This window comes from Cricetulus griseus (genome assembly GCF_003668045.3).
Source record: "Cricetulus griseus strain 17A/GY chromosome 1 unlocalized genomic scaffold, alternate assembly CriGri-PICRH-1.0 chr1_1, whole genome shotgun sequence".
In the NCBI taxonomy this organism is placed as follows: Eukaryota; Metazoa; Chordata; class Mammalia; order Rodentia; family Cricetidae; genus Cricetulus; species Cricetulus griseus.
In genome coordinates, this window is record NW_023276807.1 from 233,405,047 (window position 1) to 233,427,867 (window position 22,821).

The window sequence follows — 22,821 nt, forward strand, 5'->3', positions numbered from 1 at the left end:
CTGCTCCCCCTTGATGGTGAGGCCTTCCATGGGGTGTCATCAGAGTCTGTCGTAAAGGATAGGACCAAGGCCCACCCCTGTGTGTCTTGGCTCAGCGAGTATTCCTCGATGTGGAATGGGCTCCCAAAGTCCACACCTATGCTAGGGATAAGTACTGAACTACTACAGCAGGTCCTACTACTATAGATTTCCGAGGTTTCCTCACTGAAACCCATGTTCCTGGGATCTGGATCAGTCCCATGCTGGTATCCCAGCTATTATCAGTCTGGGTAGCAAGAGTTCCCTGATGTTCAGGTCAGCTGTTTCTGTGGGTTTCACCAGCCTGGTCTGGACCCCTTTGCTCTTCACTCGTCCTTCTCTGCATCTGGATTCCAGGTCAGTTCAGTGATTAGCTGTGGGTGTCTGCTGCTGCTTCCACCAGCTGCTGGATGAAGGCTATAGGATGGCATATAAGTCAGTCATCAATCTCATTATCAGGGGAGGGCATTTAAGGTAGCCTCTCCTCTGTTGCTAGATTGTTAGCTGGTGTCATCTTTGTAGATCTCCAGACGTTTTTCCCTAGTGCCTGATTTCTCTGTAAACCTAAAATATTTCCCTCTATTATGGTATCTCCATTCTTGTTATCTTCTATTCTTCCCCTGACTCAACCTCTCTGTTCCCTCATGTCCTCCTCACCCCTCCTCTTCTCCCCTTCTCATTCTCCTAGCTCTCTCCCCTCTTCCTTTGCACCCAATTTGCTCAGGGGATCTTGACCCTTTCCCCTTCTCCAGGGGACCATGTATGTCTCTCTTAAGGTCCTCCTTGTTTACTAGCTTCTCTGGCAGTGTGGATTATGAGGGAGTAAATACCATGTTTGTCTTTTTGTGATTGGGTTACCTCACTCAGAATGGTTTCTTCTAGTTCCATCCATTTTCCTGCAAATTTCAAGATTCCATTTTTTTTTTCTGCTGAGTAGTACTCCATTGTGTAAATGTACCACATTTTCTCTATCCATTCTTCGGTTGAGGGGCATCTAGGCTGCTTCCAGTTTCTGGCTATTACAAATAGTGCTGCTATGAACATGGTTGAACAGATGTCCTTGTTGTATGAATGTGCTTCTTTTGGGTATATGCCTAAGAGTGGAATTGCTGGATCTTGTGGTAGACTGATTCCCATTTTCTTGAGGAGTCGCCATACTGGTTTCCACAGTGGCTGTTTGAGTTGGCGCTCCCGCCACAGTGGAGGAGTGTCCCCTTTCTGGATCCGGGGTCATTTTTAAGTTAACTACTCCATATTAACAAGTTCAGCTTCAAAAAAAAGGATTTAAATTACAGTTAAAAGAAAACTAGTTTATGATACTATTTCTTTGTGCCACCCACTTACTGTCATAAACTTTGATAGAAAACTGTACTTTGTAAACTAGTAAGAAGCAGGAACAATTGGTAATAGCATAAACACCAACAATTAGCTGAGCAGTCATTCATTAACTGAAGCATTACCAGTAACTGGAAAGTCATCTCTATTAAAAGTTGGACTAAAGATGAGGTTTAGCGTTCTTCTCCTTAGTGTTGTTGAAATTGTTGACTCTAAACTTTTATTAGCTTATATTTCAAAGCAGTTTTTGAAAGGAACACGTCAAAACAGTTTTGAAATTGCTGTATTATCTCCAGGTCATTGTTTTGTATGTGTAGAACTAATATGTTTGACCCAAGACACTCATAAATGAGGAGCAATGATTTAAATCTAATACTCTGAAAAGGAAAATCATTGTATCATCTTTAGGAATCTGTTTCATATGCTGTCTGCAGCTACAGTAAGTGTCTTGTTATTTACTGACATTTTACTGTATCTACTTAAAAGTTTATAATGAGATGTCATAGAAATCCAGCTCCTCTCTTACTGTATTAGATACCATGCAGAGCAGAGTACATTGTGTGCAAGCACGCGCACACAGACACACACACGCACGCACGCACGCACACACACACATTTGCTCGCACACAATGCATCGGCCACATAACTGGACCACATACAAGCCAGCCAGAGTTTAATGCTTACTCTATTTTATATAGTTTACTGGCCTTTCCTTTCCCTGTGTGTGCCGGATGAAAGTATCAATAGCACAATGGAGCAAACGCTGTCTTTGTCCTATAATCCTCTCTTTCATAGCCACTTCCACTGCAAGTCTGGTTTCCCATTTGTACTGATCCTCACAGTGGTCACCTTTGGAGATCATCTGAGTTGTTCTTATTTCCTAAAACAACAACAAAACCCCATGTGTTCTTATTTCCAGCAGGAGCATTTAATGAAATAGAACTTGGCAGATTGTATACTATCAGATCGGTTTCATTTGCCTTTTTAAAATTAGAATTCTTCTTACATTTACTGATCTGAGGCACTGTGAAGCACTCTTTGTTCAGTAACTGACTCCCCTTCCCACTGACAATGATGCAGGAGTTTCTTGTTCCTTTTTGGTGCTGGAAAGTGTCAAGTTGTTGCCCTTAAAAATATGTGAGAGCTGAGGTGAGAAATCCATTATGCCGCTATAAAAATCTGTGTGAACAAGTATTTTTCCTTTCCCCATCCACCATCTCCTCTGGTGCTAGAATGCTAACAGTGAATTTAAGTCAACTAATGAAACTTTGTTCTTAATTTATTCAAAACTGGAAATTAATTTGTCATCAAAGAATGTGACTGACAGTGAATATATAAGACCTGTGAATACAGAAAATGGATATATAACAACGTACTATATTTTCTCACAAAAAAAACATGTTGAAAACTATCAATAAATTGCCATAATGTATTTTCTCTGCTATTTACATTTCCTAGGGCATTTTAATTTGATTTCTAGTAAAGACAAAACCATGTTGCTTTGGAATTTGATTTCTAGTAAAGACAAAACCATGTTGCTTGGAATGTATTCCTTGTGACATAGAGGAAGCAGTGAACTCTGGAGACAAACCATAATCCCACAAGACCATGATCATGGGAGCCTTCAAGAGGGGCAGGATAGGCCAGACCCAAGAGGTTCACTCAAGAAACCCATTACTTGTCACATTAGAGAACGCTTCCTGAAAAGGTGTAAATGAGACAGAGAAAGTGTAGGAACTGTGAAGATTCCTGATTGAATTGCCCATGTATCTGTCCCAACCCTGGTACATGAACACTATCATAGAGAAGTTACCCACTACTACAGAAAGTCCAGATTCAGCTGTCCTGGAATAAAAGATGGACATAAACCATCACGTACGAGTGCTGTGACTGGTCAACCCTGAGTGTATCTTGTTGATGTCACTGCCTTTCTAAGACAGACTTAGAGATCATCAGGACCATTCCTTACCTCTGAGATGCAGGTTGAAACATTTTAACTTGTAGTAAAGCTTGGCATTTGGGTTTAAGTTTCACAAGTATATTACAGAATTAAGGTCTGACGTTCACAGTACAGGCAGTATCTTACACATAGTAGGTGCTCAAGACCGTGCAGTGAGTAAGTAACTTACTTTGAGTAAGTAACAGGGTCTTTTGAACTCTTAGAAATACTGGTTACAATGTTTTTTCTTTTACTGACATTTTTATTTGAACTTTTGCACCAGAGTTGTTCTGGCCTAGTATTACATTTTTTTGAACATTTTTAAAATTTAAATTAGAAACAGTCTTACTTTTTGTATCAATCCCAGTTCCCTCTCCCTCCCATCCTCCCATGACACCCACCGAACGCCCCCCATCCCATTTCCCATCCATTCCCTAGGGACAGTAAGACCTTCAATAGGGGATCATCAAAGTCTGACACATCATTTGGGGCAGGGCCTATACCCTCCTCAATGAATTTAGGCTGAGAGAGTATCCCTCCATGGGTGAATGGGCTCCCAAAGTCCATTCATGCACTAGGAATAAGTGCTGGTTCTACCACAAGAGGCCCCATAGACTGCCCAGGTCTCCTAACTGTCACCCAAGCTCAGGGGCCTGGTTCTGTACTATGCTGGTTCCTCAGCTGTCTGGCTGGGGTCCATGAGCTCCCACTTGCTCAGATCAGCTGTTTCTGTGGGTTTCCCTAGACTGGTCTTGACCCCTTTGTTCATCACTCCTCCCTCTCTACAACTGGATTCCAGGAGTTCCGCTTAGTGCTTAGCTGTGGATCTCTGCTTCCATCAGCTACTGGGTGAAAGTTCTAGGATGGCATTTAGGGTAGTCATCAGTCTCATTATAGGGGAAGGGCACTTAAGATAGTCCCTCCACTATTGCTTAGATTCTTAGTAGGGGTCATCCTTGTGGATTTTTGGACATTTCCCTAGTGTTGGATTTCTCTTTAAAGCTATAACGGCTCCCTCTATTATGTGTCTCTTTTCTTGCTCTCCTCTATTCATCTCAATCCTCCTGATCCCCCATGTTCTCCTTTCCCTCCTTCTCTCCCCTCCTCTTCTCCCCTCTTCTTTCTGGTTACATTTTATTCTTTGTGATTTCATTATGTAGCATGGTCTGATTGGTCATGGGACTTTTCATTTTTGAGATACAGTGTGTGTAAAAAGTAAAGACATAAAGTTGTCTACCATGAAAATGTTAGAACTTACTTATCTATTACCTGCAATACTGCACACAGGTGATAGGAACTTCATGGCTCTTCAGAAAAGAGGTTTGGAGCATAGATAACCCAATGTTAGCATTTTTCAAGACCTTAACATAAAGGAAGGCCAGACAAATAGTAAAAGAATACCTTTGAAATAATATGGTACAGACCCATGGCTTTAATCTCCAAAACTTCAAAAACCTGTGAAGTAATTGTGTTCTTCGATAGCAGAATAGTCTGACCTTTGCCCCGGATGGCGGATTGGGTGGGATGTAGTGTTCATAGATTAATTGGCCAGGATGGCAAGCTGGCCATCAGTTTTTAAATAGCATAAGCATTCTTTGTAATATATGGTAATACCAACATTTTTAAACAGTCTAGGAGACTGTTTAGGAGACATTCTAGGAGATAATTTTGAATAGTGAAATCACTACAGATAAGATGGCTGGGGGAAAGAGACTAATTTGGCAACTGTATTAATTTCTAAACCCTTGAGACTCATGCTATCAACACAATACTGTTGCTGGCCGAACTTCCCCTCCTTGCTTTGGTTTTTCTTGGGCAAAGCAGGGTGATGAGCAAATTTAAAGATTTGCTCACAATTTATTCATGCTCAAACATTGGTTTATTTCTGTCCTGACTATGAAATGTTTGGTTTGACTTCAGGGACACGACGGTGCAGACTCTGACCCTTCAGCCCTCAGTTAAGGATGGACTGATTGTGTATGAAGACTCACCTCTGGTCAGTAAGCCAATGAAACAAATGGTTTAAAGTGTGTTTTGATTGTACCTATACCTCAGCCTATGGATGGGTTAGTTATCTGAATTGAGCACAGACATGCATCATTTTAGATGCAAGCTTCTGTCTGATTGGAGTACATGTCTGTATCATTTTATATGTTCTTCTCTACCAAAATGAACTGATTGGGAAAATAAAACATGTTCTCTTGCTGCACTTCTGTCCTGAGTGAGAGGTTCAGGGACTGGCCAGAATCCTCTGCTTATTTTCTGAGGCCTTTTTAAAGTCTGTTGTTGTTCTAAACTAACAGAACATTAACTCAGTGTTTTGGGAAGCTGAGAAGACCTAACTCCCACTTGAGACTCAAATGGAAGCCTGGCCACAGAGCTGCTCAGCAGGCAACCTTCCTGGAGCTGCTGTGGTCCAGGCCCCAAGGCTGGGGACTTCGGGGTCTGTGCCAGAAGGCTCCAAGATGGATCCCAGTTATTCCCTGAACAGAGATGTATTAGGGGTAGGAACCACATCCTTTATTTTTTTCAATTTAGCTCATTTTTACCCTAAATTCAAAAAGTCCTCATCAAGTCTTTGAGAATACAGTATGAAATATTGTGACAATAGGAAGCATTCTTTACCAATTTGTTTCGTTAAAATCTTAGTTAACTCTGTGTGGTGAGAGCAATTTATGATATGGTCCACTAGGTTGTGAGTTATTAATTAGTATCTCTTTTAGATAGAAATTATAGATTTATGTTGAAATGTATAGAGTATCTGCTGCCTGCCTCGTTTTATGGAGAGGCCTAGCAAGGACAGGTTAGGCCTAGCCTTCATCCATCTTCTCTTGTCACCATCCACATGGTTACCCAAGACCTGGAACACTTGCCTTCCTTTCTCCCTTCTTCCAAGCAGCCTATAGATTATGCCTCTCCACAAGATCGTTCTAATACTTGAATTTTTCCATGCCTACTCCAATCGCTATCCCAAACCGTCATTCTGTGTTCATCACCCTGAAGTGTAGCTCAGCGCACCGTTTTCATCATGCTGTAATTCACACATGTGTAGTTATGTCCCATTACTTGATGAGGTGAAGTGCCTATTTCCTGGTCTGGCAACCCTTTGCAGTAGAAACCCAATCTACCTTGCTGTGTCTTTTTTTACATCTACTGTCCTAGAGACATCATAGGCTCGCTATGTTCACTCTTCCCCAAATGCAGTTTGACCATCCATTTTCCTTGAATGCCCACCACCTCTGATGAAACTGTAACAATATTTGAAGACCCATAACAAGCAGTTTTCCAAAATGCACAGTGACTGTCACATCTAACTCCTCCCCACCGTCTGTGGCACTTCATCTATTTATTTAACTCCTTCAAATCTCCCCCGGGTCTAGGGTGGGAAATGTTGCAGGGAATGGCTCTAACACTGAGAAGAAAATGCAAAACTTGCTCTTGTGTTTTAGTAACTGTGTGATGCTTCTGTTGCTTACAGACAGCTGTGGCAAATTCAAAGCAGTGAGTGACTGACTTTTAATAATGATGACTTTGCTTCTTTTGTTGCTCATGATAAATTTTCTGTCTTCAAAGGTTAAAGCGGTAAAGATGGGTCATATTCTAGTAGTAGATGAGGCAGACAAAGCCCCAACAAATGTCACCTGTATTCTGAAAACTCTGGTAGAAAACGGAGAAATGATTCTAGCAGATGGAAGACGCATTGTAGCACGTAAGTAGTAAAAAGCCACATTCTCCTTCACATGTGTAACTTTTGTATCTCTAGTATGTACAATTTTTGTATCGCTAGTATCTCTAGCTCTCTCCTATAAACAAGCAATAAGCTGAAGTTCATTGCAAATTAAGTTGTACTGACAATCATTTCTAAAAAATAACATCTAAATCTAGCCTTGCTGGTTTCAGGATTTTGTTTGTTTTTTGGTTTGGTTTGGTTTTGGTTTTGGTTTTTTGGACTTGTTTCTATTTTTGGTTTTGGTACTGAGAGTAGAATTGGAGCTTTAATCATGGAATCAGATGCTCTGTCACTAATCCACACCCACAGCCCCTAATTTCCCTTTTCTGTGATCAGTCTTTAGAAAGTGAGAAAAATCAGCTTTATACTTTTCTACCCTGAAAATGTCAGCTCTGAATCTTTATACCTGTTTTTCAAATATTTGTGTGTATTTCTATTATCAAATTGCTATCTTGAAATTTTAGGAACTCTAACCTGATTCTCTTGCTCACAGTATTAAAACTTACTTTATTATTGACTCAGTACAATTCAAAATCACTGAATGTGGGCTGGAGAGATGGCTCGGTAGTTCAGAGCTCTTGCTGCTCTTCCAGAGGACCCAGGTTCCTTTCCCAGAACTCACCACCATCTGTAACTCCAGTTTTCAAGGGATCCAGTGCTGTCTCCTGGCCTCCACTGGCACACATGTAGTGCACACATTCAAGCAAAATGCTGTACACATAAAAATCATTGGATGTTTTATTTAATTTGTGTGTATGTATATACACATGTATATATGTGCATATATACATACATATATATACATATCAGGAAGAAGTTATTCTCTGCTTTGGATTTTCTTTTCTTCCTTCCCAAACACAGAAATACTATTCTTTTAGTGGATATTGCTTGGGGCGGGGGGGGGGGGGGGTGGGGGGTGGGGGGGGTAGGGGGTGGTGGTTAGGGGAGGAAGATAAATAAGTCTCATAGGTATTGTCTTAGTTAAGATTTCTGTTGCTTTGATAATACAGCATGGTCACAAGCAACTTTTGGAAGGAAGGTTTATTTTAGCTTAAAGCTTCTAGCTTACAAATCTCGAGTCACATTCTGTCACTGAAGGAAGTCAGGCAGGAACTAAGTAGAGACCGTTGAGGAAGTCACTTACAGGCTTGCTCCTCAGAGCGTGCTCACCTTGCTTTCTTATATGCCCAGGACCCACTGCTTAGGAGTGGCATCACCCACAGATGACTGCCCTGACACATCAATCATTAACCAAGGAGATGCCCCCCAGACTTGCCCACAGGCAGTCTTATGGAGATATGTTCTCCATTGAGTGAGGTTCCCTCTTCCCAGCTGACTCAACCTTCTTTCAAGTTGACCAAAAAACCAAGACAAAGCCTAGCCAATCCAAGTATATTTAACTGCAGGCAATTTAAGTTTTCCAAACATGTGTAAGATCCTGATTTCAATTTTTTTGTCTCATGAAAATTTATGACTAGCCATAGAAAATACATAGCCTCTACCATAAAAACAGTACTAAAATCTTAAATATTTGAAGAACATATATAAAGAGGGCCCAATTAGAAAGGTCAGCATGGTAGAGGTGTTCCTCTTTGATGTTATTACAGGGTCACCTCTCTGGGATCTACCTAGCACCATTAACAGCTTTCTGAACATCTTACTTTCATAGTTTATGGAAAAGGGGACTTTACCTTAGCCTGAGAAGTGTCTCTTCACAGGGTCCCTTACACTCTCAAGGCCTAGAGCTCGGCCTGATCCTTTGTTCTAAAGGTTATAGCACCACAAAGATGGTGCAACAAGAAGAAAGCAGGGACTGCCTAAACAGAAGCTGTGATCACGCTCTGGCTGTGTCTGGCCCTCTGTGTCTTCGCCTGGGATTTTGAAGGATAGCTTAGAAGGAGAACATAGTAATTTTCCAGCTCCAGTGTGATTTTTCTGGTCCTTTGGATTGAGTGAGAGCCTCACTGTGTTAATCGTATGTCCTACACAGCCTTGCGTAGATGACCAGTGAGTCAGGAATGCCTGAAGATGTTTGGAGCAGTTTACAAACTACCTGTTTCATTTTTCAGATGCTGCCAATGTGGATGGAAGAGAAAACGTAATCGTGATCCATCCTGACTTCAGGATGGTGGTTCTGGCCAACAGGCCTGGCTTCCCTTTCTTGGGCAATGACTTCTTTGGCACTTTAGGTAAAAATAATGACTATAATAATAACAATAATAATTTCAGCAGCAATGCTAGAGTGGCTGCTATTGCTCTGCATGGGCTGTGATTCCATCATAGCCACCTCAGGAGGGAGAGAGTTTTTGATACTCACAGGGGTTATTTTTCTGCAATCACCTAGCTAATGAGTGGTAGAGCTAGGCTGCGAGCTGGACTGCATGTCTATGTCTGACTCACCGCCTCTCTTCTTAAGTAGTTGCACTGACTTTGCTTTTTAATGCTCTATAATGAATGGCTGTCAGAGTCTACTTCTATAACCTCCTCTAAAAAGTCTGAGGCCAACTGTGCCAGGGACTGGTTCCTACTGAGTAGGGAGGCCCTGGAGGATGTATCATCATCATCATCATCACCACCATCCTCAGCCATGCAGGAGGATTCCTCTTTGCTGGAATCTCATGCACAGTAGAAAGCAGGCCCAGGTTCCTGTTAGGAATTTGATCTGACAATTCCACATAAGGGATTTGTCCCACTGGGTTTACCTATGTAGCCACTTGAGCACGAGGATAGTCAGCACAGCATTGTGTATAATAACCAGAATGAGAAGAACCCACTGCCTCTCCAAAGGAGACCAGATAAAGAAATTCTGTGTCCGGACAATAGAGTAGTGTGCCGCTATTAAGAGAAATGAGATAAGTAATACTAGTATGCTGAAATGAAAATCAGTCCTTGAGACATTTACTGAAACAATAAGTCATGGAAATGAGTACGGTAGTCAATACATTTTAGAAGAGACAGATGTAAACTATGGGCTCACTTACACTATTTCTTGAGTTTTGTTTGGATCCCTGCATTACTACTGCTCTTCAAATGTGCTCATGTGTGAACACTCTAGTGCAAGCCTAGTTTTCTCTAGTGTGGAAAGGTATAAGTTCTTTTCGGGTTCAGGTTCCTCACAGCCACTGTCACCCCAAGGCTCTGCCTTTTACATTCATTCTAAAACCTACAATGATGCTCATTGTCCATTCTGTCTCTGTCTGCCAGCACCATGTGTTACAGTCATTCTCATTCCTGACGGCTCTTTTTTCCCTGCCACCCGTTCCAACCCTCTTCCTTCCCCTCTTCCATCTTCCTCTTTCCTTTCCACTCTACTCCCCCCTCTCCCCACAGTGGTTGCTGGACAGCTTTGGTCTTCTAAATCCCTGACCGCTTGGCACCTTAGATTTTTTTTTTTTTTTTAAGACAGGGTCTCTCTGTTTACCTACTTTTTTGAAAGCTACTGTTAGAAACTCTCAACAGCGGTTTGTGTTCAGAAGTTGCAGTTCCAACATCCATTTCTTCTTCAACCCTCTCAAGTCAGTTCTAATTAGATCTTGCCTGAATCACCCAACAGAAGCAATTCTTGACTAAATTACTGGGGCCATTTTCATGACTAAACACAGTGATGGGCTTCCTGGCTATGTCTTAAACCATCAGTAGTGTTTAGGACAGTAGCCACAATCAGTCACTTTCCTGTCCTCACTTAATGTCTGGTCCTGCCTCAGTGCTTTCTGGGCTTCTTCCCACACTGATGACCATTCCACAGTTTCTTCATTGACTCCTTCATAGAATGTTCTGGTGTTCCTTTATCTATCTACCCTCATTCCCTTGGTAAAAATCAAAGCGTGTCATTTCACAGTATCACTTAAGTAACTGTTATTGCCATGAATTTTCCCTGGGGCCAGACTCTCCAGTTCCCTGTTGAACACTTACTTACAACTTACCTGTTATTAAGACCTTAACTTAGATCTAATAATCCCACAGTATGAGGAATTACTGAATGGATTTTTCTTTTTTTTTCCATTTTTTTATTTGAATTAGAAACAAGATTGTTTTACATGTCATTCCCAGTTCCCTCTCCCTCCCCTCCTCCCCTACCACCCCTCCCCAACTAAAACCCTACCTATCACATACCCTTTCGGCTCTCCATGGAGGGTGAGGCCTTCCATAGGGGGTCTTCGGAGTTTGTGATATCCTTTGGGATAGTGCCTAGGCCCACCTCTGTGTGTCTTGGCTCAGGGAGTACCCCTCTGTGTGGAATGGGTTCCCAAGGTCCACACCTATGCTAGGGATAAGTACTGATCTGCTACAGGAGGCCCCATGGATTTCTGAGGTCTCCTCACTGACACCCACGTTCCTGGGGTCTGGATCAGTCCCATGCTGGTTTCCCAGCTATCAGTCTGGGGACCAAGAGCTCCGCCTTGTTCAGGTCAGCTGTTTCTGTGGGTTTCACCAGCCTGGTCTGGACCCCTTTGTTCATCAGTCCTCCTTCTCTGCAACTCTAATTCACTTCAGTGATTAGCTGTGGGTGTCTGCTTCTACTTCCACCAGCTGCTGGGTGAAGGCTATAGGGTGGCATATAAGTCAGTCATCAATCTCATTATCAGGGGAGGGCATTTAAGGTAGCCTCTCTTCTGTTGCTTGGATTGTTAGCTGGTGTCATCTTTGTAGATCTCCAGACATTTTCCTAGTGACTGATTTCTCTTTAAACCTATAATGTCTCCCTCTATTATGGTATCTCTTAATTTGTTTTCCTCTGCTCTTCCTCCGACTCAACCTTTCTGCTCCCTCATGTCCTCCTCACCCCTTCTCTTCTCCCCTTCTCATTCTCCTAGCTCCCTCTCCCCTACCCCCATGCTCCCAGTTTGCTCAGGAGATCTTGTCCCTTTCTCCTTCTCCAGAGGACCATGTGTGTCTCTCTTAGAGTCCTCCTTGTTTCCGAGCTTCTCTGGCGTTTGGATTGTGGGCTGGTAATTCTTTGCTCTATGTCTAAAATCCATCTATGGTAGGGGTAGGGGAGAGGGAGCTAGGAGAATGAGAGGGGGAGAAGAGAAGGAGTGAGGAGGACATGAGGGAGCAGAAAGGTTGAGTCGGAGGAAGAGCAGAGGAAAACAAATTAAGAGATACCATAATAGAGGGAGACATTATAGGTTTAAAGAGAAATCAGTGAGTACGTGCCCTGTTTGTCTTTTTGTGATTGGGTTACCTTGCTCAGAATGGTTTCTTCTAGTTCCATCCATTTGCCTGTGAATTTCAAGATTCCATTGTGTTTTTTTTTTTCTTATCCATTCTTCAATTGAGTGGTATCTAGGATGCTTCCAGGTTCTGGCTATTACAAATAATGCTTCTGTGAACATGGTTGAACAGATGTCCATGTTGTATGAATGTGAATCTTTTGGGTATATGCCTAAGAGTGGAATTGCCAGATCTTGTACAAACCTTGCTTCTTATCAGGTGTTTGGTCCAAGTGGTGAGAAAGCTGTTAATGGTGCTACGTAGATCCCCTTTAATCCCCTTGATTTATGATAGTAACTCCATCCTTCTTGACAGCAAATTTTTTTTCTTGACTTTCCTTTCTTGTACATGTCTTACCATCTACCAGGAAATCTTACTGGCTCATAAAATACATTCAAAATTATCTCACCATCACCAACATTGGCCACCATTTTAGTTGGGGCAACCACCTTCTCTCATCTTGATTATTTATAATAATGAAGATGATGATGATAGGTTAATTTATGGGTTTCTTGTTTCTTCCCCTGTCTGTGGTCATGGTCTGTGAAGAATCTAAGATTTTACCCTTTTGCCTAATAAATTAGCCTGCCACAATTTCATGTCAGGAAACACCAGACCCTGGGTCAAAAGCAAAGGAAGGATTATGTCTCCTGATGAAAGCGGTAGTAAAAAAAAAAAAAAAAAAAAAGAAAGAGAGAGAGAGAGGAGAGAGAGAGAGAGAGGGAAGGAAGGAAGGAAGGAAGGAAGGAAGGAAGGAAGGAAGGAAGGAAGGAAGGAAGGAAGGAAGGAATAAAGCTGGCCAGTACTACGGAGTGATGACCAGAGGAGAGAAGTGATCACAGTCAGCTTTGGTTAATGTCAGACCATCAGACCCTATCTCAAAACATTTTTTTAAAACAATCAGCCGTCAGTGAGTGGGCATTTGAGCTGGTTGTTCAAGCCCCAGTTCCCCCAGGACAACATGAAGGAAGCTACCCAGCCCCTGCACTTGTGGTGGAATACTGTGCAGAAGGAGCTGAGCTTAGGGAACATCTGCAATAAGCATGCCTAACCATGTTCCAGACAGACTACCTTCCAAAGCTGGTGCATTGTAACCTTCTTGGAGGACAGTTTGGTCAGAGCCTCTTCTAGCAAAACGAACAGCACTGCTGTCAACCCATGGATGGGTGTTTGTTGCCCTACACAGCAATTCTTGACCTGTGGGTCACAACCCCTTTGGGAGCGAATGACCATTTCACAGGGGTTACCTAAGACCAACCGAAAACACAGATATTTACATTATGACTCATAACAGTAGCAAAATTAGTTATGAAATAGCAACGAAAATGGTTTCTCTACAGCATGAGTTTGAGAACCACTGACCTACACCCTTCATAGTCTGTTCTTGACAGCAGTCTAGTACTCTGGTAGAAATCCCCCTGGCTGCCTGTTTCTCTCTGTGCATAGACTCATCTCTCAGATTCCAACATCCTTTGTGATGTTTCCCATATCCTGTCTCCAACTTTCCTGCCTCACTCTTTTATACTTGCTTTAGAGTCTTTGCTTTAGCTGTGTTAACCACCTAGTATGTCCTTCCGCATAGCTATATATTCTCAGACTTGACCTTCTCAATGAGGCCCACATGACTGCCCTCTCCCAGGACTTCCACTGTCATATACTGTAACAGAATATAATTAGCAGAATATGAGCTCCACAAGGATGGGGATTTTTAAATCATATATATATATATATATATATATATATATATATATATAATCCCATGGTTTATACTTAGTGTCTGGAAAATGTTTAGTAATTATTTGATGACTGCATGGTAGAGGGACCAAGTACCTTTTTACATTCATGATAACTTTAATTTTCAATGGGAAAAAAAGCCACCCTGAATGTTTGTATTTGAAAATGTCAGTCTGTGAGATGAAGTTTGAAGCGGTTGTGTTTCTTTTAAATATACACAGCACTCCTACATATGTACACACAAAATAGCTGTTTATCCACATGGTGCCTAAATCAAAATAAGGTCTTGTTGCTGCTGGTCTAGACTGAACCATTACCACTGAGTACTTTGGCAAGGACAAAGGAGTCTGCCCCTGTGTATTTTAATATCTCCCAGGAAGCATGTATTCAGGTATCATAACTTTTAATGGAAATTCGCTCGTGCAGAATAAGCCACACATCCTTTAGTTTTCTTCTGGTTAGGGCATTTCTTTTGTTAAATGGGCTCCTTGTGAGTTGCTGAGTAACTACTGGCTCTTCAAACCACTACTGCATTTTGTTGTGCATATTACAGTGGATTGACTGCTCACTGAATGTAATCCTTCTTCCTTTCTGTAGGTGACATTTTTAGCTGTCATGCCATTGATAACCCCAAGCCCCATTCAGAGCTTGAGATGCTCAAACAGTATGGCCCAAACGTGCCTGAAGCCATCCTTCAGAAGCTCGTGGCAGCCTTTGGAGAGCTGAGGAACTTGGCTGACCAAGGGATTATTAACTACCCTTATTCTACCAGAGAAGTTGTCAACATTGTCAAACATTTACAGGTATGGTATACATCAGTGCAGAGGTATCTAGAAGAAACCATTGTGTCTTACAGTTTATAACTGGTGTTTCCATTTTGTTATAAATCAGTCAGATAACCTGATATGAAGTATGTATAATTTAAGTAATAAATCATGAAGACCAGTCATCATTCTTACTTTAGTCTTTGAATTGGTTTTAGTTTAGCAAGATTTTGTGCCATGATCATTACTAATCAGCTAAGAAATTTAATGGGTTGTTTTTGGTTTGGTTTGGTTTTTTTGGGGTGTGTGTGTGTGTGTGTGTGTGTGTGTGTGTGTGTGTGTGTGTGTGTTGGAGGAGGAGGAGGAGGTGGAGGAGGAAAATAATTAACAACAAGGAAATGTTTGGCTTTTTACAACCAGCATGTGCTATCTGAATAGAAAGTATTACAAATGACATGAAGGTAGAAATCAGAGCAAGAACTGTTAATATACTAAAAGAACATTTGTCAAGATAGGATAAGTACTTGAGAGAATAAAATTCCTCTGGTCATGCACAATATATAGTCCACTTGGTTAAAGAAACAAAACAAAAAATCATGTAAACTCTATATAGGAACTAATGAACTCCCTCCTAACAGTCACAGCCTTTAACTCATGAACAAACTCTATTCAGTCTCTAACCCTCTAAGAAAACGTCACTGAAAAATAGGTTACTGGAAGGTAAGAAGGAAGGGAGATTTTTAAAGGGAGAAAACTTCAGTTGCAAAGGAAGAGAAGCTATTACCCAGCACAGTAACTGAAGAGCTGTTAATAATAATGGAATTTTCATTGCAAAACTGCTAAGAGAGTAGATTTTAAATGGTTACCCCATTAAAACATAATTACACAAAATGACAAATAGGTCCATTCGCTTGGTTTAATTATTCTATAACATATACACATACAGAAATACTGTATTCTTTTTATTGTTCTATTTGAATTAGAAACAAGATTCAATTACATGACAATCCCAGTTCCCTTCTCCCTTCCTCCCTACCACCCCTCCACCCCCCACCCCCCTGCAACCAAAACCCTGCCTATCACATATCCTTCTGCAGAGGTCATGAGGGAGCAGAAAGGTTGAGTCAGGTGTAGATCAGAAATACCGTATTCTATCATCTAAAAAACATACATGAGAAGAAAAAGAAAAGGCTTACTCTACCTATAAAGCCTTGCTAAGTCCAGCACACCAGCTTGGATATCAGCACCAAAAGAAAAATAAATTAGTCGGGGGAACTGCCAGCTTATGTCAACCTGCGGTGACTCCTGCGTCCGTCACCGCCGCATGCCAGCAGGCAGACACCTTAAATGTTTCCTGCATTTAAGTCGGCCTTCCCCTCTCTACCATTTATCTTTTTCCTCCATTTATTCATAGACTGAGTTTTCTAGAGATGTCTGTGTTGACATTCAACACCTTATTTAGCTAGTATGTTTAAATTGGTCAATCTCTTACTCCGTTTTTCTTTTTCTTTCTTTCCTTCTTTCTTTCTTTCTTTCTTTTTCTTTTTTTTTTCTTTTTGGTTTTTCGAGACAGGGTTTCTCTGTGTAGCTTTGGAGCCTATCCTGGCACTCGCTCTGGAGACCAGGCTGGCCTAGAACTCACAGAGATCCACCTGCCTCTGCCTCCCGAGTGCTGGGATTAAAGGCTTGTGCCACCAACGCCCGGCCCGTTTTTCTTTTTTTTTAATTGCTTTTTGTGTAGAGTACAGAATAACGCGTTTCATCCCGCGCTTTTTGTACATACATGGCGTGGTACCTTGCTCCATCCACTCCTCCCCCGCTGCTCGCCCCTGTGGCTCCTCTTCACCTCATACTGGTTCCTTTCTGCCCAAATCGTTCCCGTCTCCGTTCTTCCATGTGTGTATATACAGTTAAAACCGATTGTTCATGTAAGAGAAAATGTGATATTTTGTCTTTGCCTTATCACCCTCTTTTGTCCCCCTTCTCTCCCTTTAAACCTCTTTCTCACCACTCACAGTCCCTGCTCCTACTCTCATGTCCTTTGTGTATTTTGTTCAGTCCCGATCCCACATATGAGAGAAAATACAGAATGCTTCCCTCTCTGCTTCTGGCTTATATCATGATCTCCAGTTCCATGCATTTTCCTGTGAGTGACACACTTTCATTCTGTATGGCTGCATAAATCCCGATGTGTGCACATACCACAGATCAATCTGTCAGTGGGCACCTAGTCTGTTTCCCATCTTGGCTGGTTTGAAAGTGCAGCAGTAGGCAGGTTTCAGAAGGCAACAGAAAGTCTGTGCAGGGCCCTGACACCTGAGAGGAAGAACTGACCTCCACTATTTCTATTGTGTATCTCAAAAGGAAAATAAGCTATCTCAGTGACCACTAAAGATAAGGGTGTATTCCTACCGTCTGATTATCAAACACAGCCAATGCATTTTTGCTGAAATTCATTAGTATACTATTACTCTATCGGTTTTATAAACCTTTATAATGTTGTATGCTTTATCACTTATATAATGAAGTTTTTTGTTTTTTTTCCCATATAGAAATTTCCCACCGAAGGTCTCGCCAGTGTGGTTCGGAATGTATTTGATTTTGATTCTTACAACAATGACATGAGGGAAATTTTGATGAACACTTTGCACAAATATGGGATCCCAATTGGAGCAAAGCCTACCAATGTGCATCTGGCAAAGGAGTAAGGAAACCCACTATTGATAAATAATTTGAGCATTGTTCTTCTGACTCTTAGATGTCTCTAGTTCCTAATTTACTGTAGACACTAAGTTGAGTTGGTGTGGGAAACCCTGAATTGATGTGGGAAACCCTCCATAAGTAGTGCTCTTCAGGTGGCTACTGTTTGCTGGCTGGTTCTCAGTTAAGTAGCAGCATTTATAGACCTGTAAATTAAGGATTTCAGTTATTATGCATATCCCACAAGTAGTTGTAATACACTCAAATAAAGGGAAATATTTGTTTCTTTATCAGTCTGTGTCCTTTTGTTGAATGACTGTGGGTCTTGTTATTTCATAATCCAGTGCAAATCAGTGTCCAAATATGAACACTGTATAAAGTGCTCTTTTAATTCATTTGCTAAGATGCTCTGATTTCAGTCACCATAAACTTTTCTCTATGATAGGCTTCTAAAGTTATCAAACTAAAACAGATCTGAGGGTACTTATTTTAGCTTTATAGATGAGAGAGAGAGTGAGAACAATCAGATTCCTAGCACATGGCTGACATCCCACCTTGTGTATGCTCAAACCAAATACATTGTTGATCAGAGGTAGTGAGAGTTTTATTACCTGGAAAATTATTGTTGTGATGGGAGTTTATTGATAATGCATTTTATGCCATCTTTGTCTACAAAATTTAGGTTATCATAAATTCACAGGGAACAATTAAAATTCTTAATAAATTACCAGATCTTATTCTCTTATGGGAGGGACTGTTTAGAAAGAGTTTAAATTTAAATCAGTGATTACTATGGCAATATGTATTTTCCTAAGTATACATATCCTCATTGTTTGAAGCCATTATAAAAACATAGAAGCCAAGAAAAATAAGTTACTGACAAGAACTTCTCAAAGAGAAACAAGTATTTCCCTTCTGTGATAAAAGCACCAAGATGGTATTACATTAGATGTTCTGAGTGCATTTGTGTTTTCGGTGAGTGAGTGATTTTCTTTAGGAAAAGTGAGTGGGAGTCAGTTGCTAATGCTGTGTTTGTCTATACAGTACTATTTCAGTGGCTGTTTAGCAGTCCTTATGAGCATTTTGAACCAAGTAATTTGTTGGATATAACATATCTTCTCTATTAGTGTTCAGAAAGTGTCTCTAACATACAAGCTTCTGTCACTATCGCTCTTACAAACTCTCATTTTCCTTTTCTATTGGAAATAGGATGTTTTTACCACTGTTAACAAGTTTATGTAATTAGAATTCCAGCTCTGTGAAAATCAGGCTTGTGAATTACAGCTAATCTCCTAGTGCTTGTGTTTAATTTTAAAGATTAAAACATGTACCGGTTAGGCATATCAATCATAAGAAAATTGCTGGCAGTTTTCTCATGGAAGGCAGGCAGAAATGGTTTGCCATCCTCATCATCCTTAGCTTTAAACTACAGCTCCTGGTACAGCATGTTCATACCTGCCAGGGCAAGTGACTAGCAGCTCTGCTGCTCAGAATGGAGGCCTGGAGACAAGAGGGTCAGACTCATCCTTGAGATTGGCTTAGACACAGCCAGCTGTCCACCCACTGCAGTGAGCTAAAAATAAGCTTAAAGCCGCTATGGAGAGAAAGTGGATTTTTCTTGGGGTAGAAGTGACTGTATCCTATATAATTTGCACAGTCATTCAAAGCAGGTTTTCATCTCTAAATTCTAGTAACTTCAGCAGCTCAGCAGCAGTGGTGGTGTTTTCTGGTCCTTCCATGAAACCCATGGGGTCTATAGGACTCTTCCTGTCACGTGACCTGCCTTATATTGGAGAAGACAGTGATAAAGTCAGCAAGATGACAGCTTTGGAATTCAGTAGTCTGTCATATATTCAGACTGCATACCTAGGTCTGACATAGCTGGCCTAGTAGAGTTTTGCTTCAGGCATTTGAATTTAGAGAAGTATCTTATGCTGCTGGTGAAAATGAGAGCATTTCATTCTCAAAAACATAAGAATTTGCTATTCAAATCAGCATTTTTGAGAATGGAAGGGGAAGTATTGGCAGTAACTGTAAAAGCAGATGTGGATAAGACTGTCCTGGTCACGGCTGGAGTGTGTGTTGCTTCTCCTCATGCAGCTTGTCTAATAGCCTTTGCCCTGCAGCATAGTCTTCATGTGCCCCTTGTCTGTAAAAGCAAGCTGAAACTTTATAAGTAATACACATTGAGCATCCTAATCTGAAAAGCCAAAATCTGAAACTTGAGTGTCAGAAGTCATGCCATAGCACACGCCCTTAACCCCAGCGCTCAGGAGGCAGAGGCAGGCCGATCTCTGTGAGTTCAAGGCCAGCCTGGTCTACAGAGCAAATTCCAGGACAGCCTCCAAAGCTACACAGAGAAACCGTGTTTAGAAAAAGGAAACAAAACAAAAAATAAGCACAATGACATTAAAACTAAAGCATTTAGTTGTAATCCCAATACTCCTTTGCCTCCCTATGACACTAAAGGATCCAGATTTTTAATGGCTACATGTGGCACACACCACTGATTATTCTGACTAGTTGTTTCCCTATAGAACAAATAAAATAATGAAATTGATATTTTCCATGAAGCATATTTCTGTTTTGAAGTCACTTCTCTCAGGGTGCCCAATTTGATCGTATTTATCATCTCTTTGAAATGTCTTTTTCTCATGCATTACAAACTACAAAAGGGAGAGATACAATCAAAACACCCAGCTAAATGCCATTGTTTTATATTTTTATATTTATATGTATTTTATGTGTATGGTGCCACTTAATTTATATACTACATACATGACAGAATTAGTTTTAAAAACCCAGTCGCAGAGAAGTATGAGTGAAAAGCAAAGGGGTCCAGACCAGGCTGGTGAAACCCACGGAAACAGCTGACCTGAACATCGGGGAACTCTTGCTCCCCAGTCTGATACCTGGGATACCAACATGGGACTGATCCAGACCCCAGGGACATGGGTTTCTGTGAGGAAACCTCAGAAATCTACGGTCCTCCTGTAGTAGTTCAGTACTTATCCCTAGCACAGGTGTGGACTTTGGGAGCCCATTCCACATAGAGGAATACTCCCTGAGCCAAGACACATGGGGGTGGGCCTAGACCCTATCCCAAAGGATACAATAGACTCTGGTGACACCCTATGGAAGGCCTCACCATCCAGGGCAAGCAGAAAGGATATGTGATAGGTAGGGTTTTAGTTGGGGGAGTGGTAGGGGAGGACGGGAGGGAGAAGGGAACTGGGATTGTCATGTAAAACAATCCTGTTTCTAATTTAAATTTAAAAAAGTTGAAAAAATATCCAAGGAAAGGCATACAGACCATCTACTATAAACATAGGTACCTATGCATGTAGTTATAAACTTTCTTAGCATAGATTTCTTGTTTGTACCTCAACTGAGCTCTTATTCTGAAGTTCCTTTTCATAGTAAACGGTCTGCTATCGTGTATCAGCACTTCTAAATGAAAAATGAAATTTGCCATACTGGAGACATGTCTTAAAAGAGGGTGGGGTGAAAAGCCCATTTTCTCAACTTCTATTTTAAATGATTTATACATTATTTTATACTTAACAGTTATGAAAATGAAAAAAGTGTCCTTTCATGCATCCAAAAGAAATGCAACTACTTTAGAATACAATGATTATAGCATTTTTATTGTCTTACTATTGTGATGATGACAATGGGATATTAGAGAATGGCCACAGAAACATTGTAGGTAACCAGGTGCCATGTGTCCTTCTAGGCAGTTTTCTCTACACGAATTAAAAATATTCTCACAATAAACCTATTGTACACAGTCACATTTACACATGCTAGGTATAAAATTGCATTTGTAGATAAGTAATCTGAGACAGAGACTCTTAGAAAACAGGGGCAGAGGTTTGTGTGTCTGTCTGTCTGTCTGTCTGTCTGTCTGTCTATCTATCTGCACCTACATGCTGTGTGTGTTACAACTCTGATGACAAAATAAATTTTGGCAACTTATGAAACAGTTACTACACACTGAAAATTAATGATTTTATTGTTATTGTTTTAAAGGCCTTATAAAAGCAAAGAAACATGATTTTCAAGTAGTCAATTGAAAATCATCATATATAATATATATACTTGCATTATGCACACACAAATATATCTAAGTTTTTTTTTCTTTCTGTGACATGATTGAAGATCTTGGAATAAGACTCTGAATAATTCGTCCAGAAAAGATAAGAACTCTAGAAATTTTTATACACATAAACCCATCTATATGTATAAGAAGCACACACATCTCTACTCTCTCCTTTCTTGGAACACAAGATGAACCCTCCCAGGCCATGGCCATTGTGAAGTGACTACACAGAAAGGTTGCCTCCAGTTTCTTACACTGTCTTCTGCTGCCTTGTGAGGCACAACTTTGAAGTCACCTAAATGGCCACTCTTTTTGCTGCAGAGTGCTTGTCTTTGTCTCCGTTTCTCTTTCAGTGCCTTTTCATTTATTCTTAACCCACTTTTCCAACTGATATTTTATAAATAAAAAGAAACCAGAGACTTCCTGTATTCTATCCTACAGAAGTAACTGTTCTGAAGTTGGTTTGGTTGTTTATTTGGGATTGTGTTTGTTTGATTTTTGTGACACAGGTTGTCTTGTATTCCAGGCTAGTCTCTGATCACTGAGTATTAACATGTGTCACCTTACCTGCTCTCTGTGATTCTGGGAAAGCACTCTCCTGACTGAACTACTTTACCAGCACAGAAGTAACCGCTGATAGATGCCCGGGACCGTCTATAATCATAAGTGCCATGTCGTGTTCCTAAGGCACCTTTGTTACAGTCATTTTTATCTTTCTGAGGCTCTTTTAGGACACATGTTCCTAAAAGCCATTCATTCTGAAACACTTCATTCTCAAGCTTCTTTGTTGAAAAATAAAAATACTAAAATGAGAGATTTAAGTCTGTATAACACGTTGCTCCCAGTTTGGCTTTCCCCCATCTCCTTCCCTTTTAAGCTTAAGATACTTATTCCAACCGCAGTGAGCAGACTTGGAAAACCCAGTTATATCAGTGCTTTGTGACTTTATGGTGGCTAACCGTCATTATGCTTCCAGACATATACAAATGTTCTCACTAGACAGCCTGTACGGCTAAAAATGACTGTTCTGTGTGACTCTACTTTAGGAGAAACCCTATCAGAGCCTTGTAATTAACCTCAGATGTCTTGTTGCTAGGCATTCTCCTACTGCTTTCAAATGCTTTATCTAAAATTTTGTAAAATTTCACTTTTAAGCAAAGTAATATAACTTTGAATTGATGAGTTACAGAAGTATATTAACCAGTGGTTTCATTAGGAGCTTTTGATGGTCTATACTTTAACGAATTTAAAATGTGGTGGCTACACTTGACTTGGGCATGGCTTT

The 22,821-nt window shown here is 40.8% G+C and overlaps 1 protein-coding gene across 2 annotated transcripts in view; it reads left to right on the forward strand.

The window, feature by feature from the left end:
• The window catches only part of Vwa8 (von Willebrand factor A domain containing 8), a 330,350-nt gene that overhangs the window by 188,892 nt on the left and 118,637 nt on the right, over positions 1-22,821 (forward strand). For both annotated transcript variants that reach the window (XM_027390074.2, XM_027390075.2), the window contains 5 exons: positions 5,213-5,288; positions 6,866-7,001; positions 9,092-9,211; positions 14,568-14,773; positions 17,287-17,438. In XM_027390074.2, coding sequence (XP_027245875.1) covers positions 5,213-5,288; positions 6,866-7,001; positions 9,092-9,211; positions 14,568-14,773; positions 17,287-17,438 — 690 coding nt within the window. The remainder of the gene's footprint in view (positions 1-5,212; positions 5,289-6,865; positions 7,002-9,091; positions 9,212-14,567; positions 14,774-17,286; positions 17,439-22,821) is intronic.